The sequence below is a fragment of the Rhagoletis zephyria genome, unplaced genomic scaffold, assembly GCF_001687245.7.
Source record: "Rhagoletis zephyria isolate East Lansing unplaced genomic scaffold, Rhagoletis_zephyria_1.1 Rzeph_scaffold_01027, whole genome shotgun sequence".
NCBI classification, from domain to species: Eukaryota; Metazoa; Arthropoda; class Insecta; order Diptera; family Tephritidae; genus Rhagoletis; species Rhagoletis zephyria.
The window spans coordinates 131231-138776 of record NW_016158111.1 but is presented as its reverse complement, the minus strand read 5'-3'; the positions used below and the strand labels follow the sequence as shown (position 1 = coordinate 138776).

The 7546-nt window shown below is 41.0% G+C and overlaps 1 protein-coding gene across 1 annotated transcript; it reads right to left on the bottom strand.

Moving 5' to 3' along the window:
• Positions 1-413: 413 nt before the first annotated feature.
• On the bottom strand, positions 414-4673 carry LOC108362501 (uncharacterized). The gene has a single exon (XM_017615516.1). The coding sequence runs from the start codon at positions 4671-4673 to the stop codon at positions 414-416; it is 4260 nt and encodes a 1419-aa protein (XP_017471005.1).
• Positions 4674-7546: the final 2873 nt, after the last annotated feature.

Genomic DNA, 7546 nt, shown 5'->3' with positions numbered 1-7546 from the left:
TAGCAAGGAAATTATTTCAAATACTGTTTTATATTTATATACATGTTGCATATTTATATACATACAGCTAAATTTTGTTTATTTTTCCTTCCTAATTATTTTTCATATCTGTATAAACAAGTTTAGATATACTTTTGCGGCAGTAGCGGAGTAAAATAAAACGACGCGTGCTTAATGTTTGCTGGTTCATTTATTACTGAACTCATTGACACCTTAACTAAAATGACAAAGCTGAGAGAGTGGATGTGTATTGCGAATATACGTGAGAGGCGCGAACATACCGGCCTCCTTGGACTATTCATCCTTAAATGAGTAGTTCAATAATTTGTACATTATTAAATTACAAAATTGTGAAAAAGAAAAAAAGAAAATAAAGTGTACAACTTATGTGATGCATAAAATATGAGTATATACTACTGAGATTTTTCATCATCTGATAAAATAGGTACAAGCTTTACGATGGGCCTAGTCAACAGGCCTTCGGCAGTTTTGATATCTACTACTCTTGTATAACCATCTTGTCCAGGATGGCATTTGACGACACGAGCTAGCTTCCAATTCGCAGGAGGAATACGTTCGTCCCTCACCACGACCAAGTCCCCTTCTCGTATGTTTTTCTTCGGACGCACCCATTTAGCTCTAGTTTGCAGTGTTGAAAGGTATTCTAGCTGCCAGCGACGCCAAAAATGGTNACCCGCCCTTAATATGTTGTTGTCGTCGAGGAATACGTTGAGCCGAATTAGTGAGCTGCGAAGCGAGATAGGTTTAGAGTGTTGGCAACACCAGATTTCTTCGTTGAATGCTTCCCTTTGCACCTGACGTATCCAGTATTCTTCGGCGGCACGTAACTCTGCGTATGTTAACGGACCTCCTTGCCTTTGTTTTTCTCGCAAATTGCGTATATATCGCAACCAATAAGCTGTAATGCGTTTCAAACGTAAAAACGACGAAAACCTAGCGAGCATATCTCGCGCTATGAAGCTAGCAGCGCCAATAGAAGCGGTGTGAGTCAGGGTTCGCTTTGGACGCAGTTCCAACTCTGTCGGTGGTATTGATGGTGAGTTAGGCCAGTATTTATCATCCTGCGACAACCAGGGAGGCCCATTCCACCATAATTTATGCTGGATAAATTGCGCAGGTTGCATACCTCTTGATGCGCAATCAGCTGGATTATCGGTTGTACACACATGGGACCAATCTTCCGATGCTATATTCGATTGTGCTGTTGCGACTCGGTTCGCTACAAATACAGACCAGCGGCTGGGGTGGCTTTGTAACCAGGCCAATGCGTTCATAGAATCCGTCCATCCATATATCTTGGATACCAGTCCAGCTAACGATTGTTGAACGTGATGTGCGAGTTTTGAGACCAGAACGGCGGCGCACAACTCGAGCTTAGCTATGGAAATAGAACGGAGAGGCGAGACCTTTGTTTTTGCACTTACCATAGCTACAGTTATTGAGCCGTCAGCATGTCGTGTCCGAGCGTATACTACACCAGCGTAAGCCTGCTCTGAAGCGTCTGCGAAGCAGTGCAGATCTGTCTTTGAACCTTCCATTCCGGTTCCAAGCCATCTTTGGATTTTGAGTCCAGAAAGTAATTTTAAATTCTCGCGATGATTCAGCCAGCAAGCGGCGATGTCTTCTGGTACTGCATCATCCCAGTCTAAGCCAAGTTGCCAGAGTCGTTGGAATAACGTTTTGGGGACCAAGGTGATTGGAGCCAGCTTCCCTGTAGGATCGAATAATCGACAGGAATCTGACAAAAGCGATCTTTTGGTGAGATTTTTCGGTGGGGACCCCAATTTGATGTCGAAGTATAAGTAGTCATCCGTGGAATTCCACATTAGTCCTAAAGCGCGTACTGTATCGTCGTCAGCAAGCAAATGAGATATATTGTGCTCTCTTGCATCGAGAGGAATATTGCGGATGACGAATGGCGAGTTTGATGCCCACTTCCGCAGTTCAAAGCAACCATTTCCAAGTATTCGGGATATTTCTTTGCGCAGACTATTGAGGCTTGTTTCGGATGAGCTACCGGTTAACAAGTCGTCCATATAAAAATCTCGGAGGATGACGGAAGATGCGAGGGGGTAGCATGTAGCGGCTTCTTTGGCTGTCTGCTGCAGCGCTTTGATTGCGAGATGAGAGCTAGAGGCAATACCATAAGTAACCCTTAATATACGAAAATCTTGTAAGGGCTCATGTTTGCTTCTGCGCCATATGACTCGTTGATAATCGACGTGTTCTTCAGCGACCATTACCTGACGATACATACCGCTGATGTCAGCGGTTAAGGCGTACTTGTGAATTTGAAAGCGGTTTAAAATAGAAACTAAGTCTTCCTGAAGTTGCGGCCCGATCATCAAATTATCATTAAGCGACAGGCCGTTTGTAGTTTTTTGCGAAGCGTGGAAAACGATACGCGTTTTCGTTGTGCAGCTCGACTCTTTGATAACGCTGTGATGTGGCATATAGTAATTTGATGAAGGCACGTTACTTACCGGCTCCATATGACCCTGATCCAACATATCTTGCAAGAATGCATGATATTGTTCTCGATGCTCGTTATTTAGCTCAAGCCTTCTTTCCATTCTTAACCAGCATTGTACCGCTATAGCCCGTGAGTCACCTAATTTAATATTTTCCCTAAATGGGAAATGCACGATAAAGCGCCCTTGCGTGTTTCGTCGGTGAGTTGTTTCGAATAGATTTTCACATCTTGTCTCTTCTGTCGTAAAGTAACGAGTCTCCGGTAATTCATCAAGTGTCCACGCCTTTATCACTGCCTTTGTTAAGTCGCTATCTGAATATAAGCAAGGAGATGTATTGTTCGATTTATCTAAGGTAGTTAGCTTGCCGAACAGCACCCAGCCAAAAACTGTCTTCTGCGCGATCGGAGTATTAGGCGGGCCCTTTATAACCTCTGTTTCCAATAGCGAATACATTTCATCAGACCCTATAATTAAGTCTATGCGAGCTGGCAGGTAATACTGCGGATCAGCTAATTTTAAGCCTTCAATGTGCGGCCATTTGGAAGAGTGTATTTTCGCCGCGGGCAAAGATTCTGTAAGCTTTGTCAACACGAGAGCAGATAGAGGGAATGTTTCGGTGCCCTCCATTGGCGTCAACAACAATGATGTTTCGCCCTTTACCTTACCCTTTGAGCATCCGATTCCGGACACAATGACTTCACTTCGCCTTTTAGCTAATTGTAATCTTTGAACACATGCTTCAGTTATAAATGAAGAGTCTGAGCCTGAATCAAAAAGCGCGCGCAAAACATGCTGCTTTCCGTTGATGTCACATGCTCGTAATTGGGCAGTAGCGAGAAGAACGGCTTGCCCAAAGGTCGCGTCAGAATGTGTGTCCGAAGCGGTTGCTTCTGGTGCGCTTAGTGCGGCAGTGGCAGAGTACGACGAATGCCTTGCAAGTAAGGTGATGTTTGCATTGTCACTATTTTTGGATGATTGTGAATTCGCAGTATCCATCGAAGTAGTGCCGGTTTCGGAATAATGAAGTAGCGTATGGTGGCGATGTCTGCATATTCTGCACGTTGATGCGCTTCGGCACTTGTCTCTTTTATGCATCTCGCTCAAACAGTTTGTACAAGCGTTTTTATTTCGGATTACGTCCTTTCGCGTGGTTACCGGGATTTCACGAAATTGAGGGCATTGATAAATTCTATGCTCACCAGAACAATACAAACACCGTTTGGAATCCGTCTGACCCCCTTGCGTGGCGTGATATGCATTGATTTTGTTTTTGGGTTTTGCTGCAGTCTGTTTCGTAAGCCCAGTATGCGTCAACGCTGCCTCTAGCGAGCGACATCGAGTTTCGAGAAATTCCTGCAAAATATTAAGATCTACCTCTTGTTGTTCTCCAAGTGAAAGTTCCCATTGTCGTCTTGTTTCGTTTGCTAGCCTATGCACAATTACGTGTATAAGCCATTCATCCCAATGTTGAACCGGCAGCGCCAAAGCTTTCAATGCACGAACATTTTGCATGATGGGGTCTAGTACACCTTTGATTGCAGTAGGAGTGTCGCTGTTTGCCTTTTGCACCGAAAAAATAGCACGGAAATGATGATCTTTAATAACACGCGGAATATTGTACCGTGTTGTTAATAAATTCCAGGCTTCGCTGAAATTTGCATCTTGAAGTTTGAAATTTGAGATTAGTTGCAGCGGCTCTTTAGACAAGCAGCAGCGTAAATAGTGCAATTTTTGACTTCCAGTCAGCGTTTCGTGTTTTAGTACGATGGCACTGAAACTGTCGAAAAATGTGAGCCATGTTGTCGGATCTCCTTCAAAATGAGGTAAATTAAATGCTGGAAGCTTGATGTTTGGAATGACAGATGTGCTGCGTGAAACTTCGCCTACAGTTGTTGTGTTAAGAGAAGATTGTGCTTCGAGCATTGCTTTGAAATTTGACATTGCGGATGCATACCATTGTTCGCCCTGTTCTCTTTCGTACTGTTCTGCTTCTATGGCGTTCGCTCCGCATGACTCTTCCACAATTTCTTGAGCAATATTAAACCGGCCCCATTGTTCACGTAAAAGCTCTATGTATACTTCCAGCTGCTGTTTGGAGTATTTTCCGCTTTCAGCTTTACTGAGTTCAAGAGAGCGTTTAATTGCATTTCGTGCTGAGTCTCTTTTGTTCACAGACATTTCAATTCACTTCAAAAACGGTATACCAAAGAAATGAATATGACCTTAAAATGACCGTTTCCCTGACGTGCTCTTTTGCCTTACTGGCTGTAGCTTTCAATGTAAGTAGTTTATTCACATACACTTTCACGGCAGCGAATGCAGGTGCACTTCTAGTTTTATTGTTTTTGTAGTCTTTATTTAGTTAATTGCGTATTCACTTTAGTATTTGCGATTCAATTAGTTTTATGTTTGCGTTAATAACCGAGATCCGGTCTGAAGGACCAACTGTTGCGGCAGTAGCGGAGTAAAATAAAACGACGCGTGCTTAATGTTTGCTGGTTCATTTATTACTGAACTCATAGACACCTTAACTAAAATGACAAAGCTGAGAGAGTGGATGTGTATTGCGAATATACGTGAGAGGCGCGAACATATACATTTCTAGTCGTTATTGTTTTTATACTGGCACAAAGTGCTGGCTCATAACTTGGATCATATATGACTCCTAAAAGATTCATATAAGAGTAAAAAAATGTTTGTTTTTGAAACTCATATTTCTTACCTACCTAGGACTCCTTTCCGACTCATATATTCTGAGCGCTCAGAATATGTTTGCGGGGTCGTATGAAAATTCATAATATATGTATATGTATATGTATATGTATGAAGAAATAAAAAATTTCTAAGCATTGCCGTAGAAGTTTTAAATTTAATGGTAGTTTGTAAGATTAGAAACTTATTGTTAGTTTCGAAAGAAAGATTAATAAATAAATACATATTATCAAAAAAAAATTGTTGTGGCGTATTTATATACATATATAAGAATAAACAACAGAGAAAGAATCAGCCAAACAGGCGCACTTTCAACTGCAGAAAATGCAAAAACTTAAGATTTCGAGGATCCAGGACTTTGCAGCGGATCTGTTGGAAATAAAATTTAAAGAATATTTTTGACAGCTGAAGCCTGTACTCAGCATCCTATGAAAAAAAAATAAAGTGGAAGCAACAAAACACAAAAGCTAGACGAAAATAACAGAAGGTCGTTGCAAGATCAGCTTCTTATTGTCGTGATAGTGACCGTCCGTCTGTGCACACGATAACTCGAGAAAAAATTGAGATATCTTAACGAAACTTGGTACATGTGCTTCTTTTGAGAGCAGGACAAAATCGGACAATAACCACTCGTACCTCCCATATAACGGTAATTTTCAGAAATACGGAAACTGCGATATTTTGGTAAGCTTATTCACTCAGAATTTATATTTGCAATGATATTTAGGCGTATTAAGAATATTTTTGGAAAATGGGCGTTGCTCCGGCCACTTAGATTACATGTATGTACATATATACCTCGGTAACCACTTCACTAATTCTTTTCAAACTTGGCACATTTGTTGGTCGTGGTAAAAAACTCGAAAGGCCCAAAATTTTTAAAGTCGGACAACAATCATGCCCACATCCCATATAACGGTAATTTAGATAAATATGAAATCTTCGATAAATCAGTAACTACTGAAGCAGATTTATATAGAACTAGCCAATGCCCGCTTGCTTCGCGGCGACTAATAAGATCTTTTGCGTTGGCCAATACAAAAAAGTTTTAAAAGCAAAAGCGGTCTGTAAAGTAAACATTTTTAGTTTAATTTGAAACGAATAAAGAGCAGAATCCTCCTCACACATAGGCCAAGAATAGTAGCGCTGTGATACCATAAGGAATACTAATCCCTTTCGATGTCATGAGTATGAGTATAAGTATAAGAAAACTAAAGAGCACAGATGAGGGCCAAGAATGCTCGCCAAATAAGATTTTTATAAATAACTCGATTCCTGTACCATCTAGCGGGTCTATTTTTCGCACACGTATTTCTCAAGTAGCATACGTTTTGAATTTGAACGAAATCGGTTCATAGATACGACTTTTATAAATAACTCGACCCCAGCGCCACCTAGCGATTTTTCTGGTAGCCTATAATAGGACCATGCAAGGTATAACCTCTGAAAAGTTGACTGAAATCTATGCTGTAGATTTTGAGTTAACTCCGAACAACGAAAACGGCTATTATTTTTTATATATAGATTGATGTTTGCAATAATTCTTGAGCAAGAAATACGGTCATAAGATATTCTTGGAAAATGGGCGTGGCACAGCCCCTCATGACCATATACATATGTGTAACTCGGTTACTGTTCTACCAATTTGTACCAAACTCGTTATAGTTATTGTACTTAACACATAAAGGCAAGACGCTGGAATATATTTCATGCGTGCGCCGGGTTTTGAACATAGACCTTTTTTATCTTTGTTTTATTACATATTTTTAATTGTTTGGATATATAGATCGACATTTTCTATCGAAAATAGAAGATAACGAAGAGAAATATGAACTTGAGAACCATTCAACCCATTTCATCAAATTGGCACCAGAATATAACGCTGACTATGCACGGGGCAACCGTTGAAGTAACATATTGAGGCAACCTGATTTGCTTGTTCAATATACACGAGGCTAGCCTCAATATACACGAGGCAGCCTCAGTAGTGTTTGGTCTGTTACAGATGTGGGTGATAGCGCAATTTTTATGGCGCTAGCTCAATAACGCCGGCGCCACCTGTGGTGTCAGCGCACTAACTCAGCGCAATGGCACAGTGTATTGATTTGAACACGGCGCCATCTGAGTGTCACCACAGTACCCATCATCATACAGTGTCATACACAACACAGTGGTGTCATGTCTATTATTTCTTTAATTTTCGCTGAGCAACGCTTGTACCGCCAACCAATTTAGCTGCTAGGAATGTAGTAATATTGTCATCTTTCTTGATTAAAGCTTTAAATTTGCTAATATACATTCGTTTCTGGCGTTCTCACGACTCAAAAGCAAAAACAAAG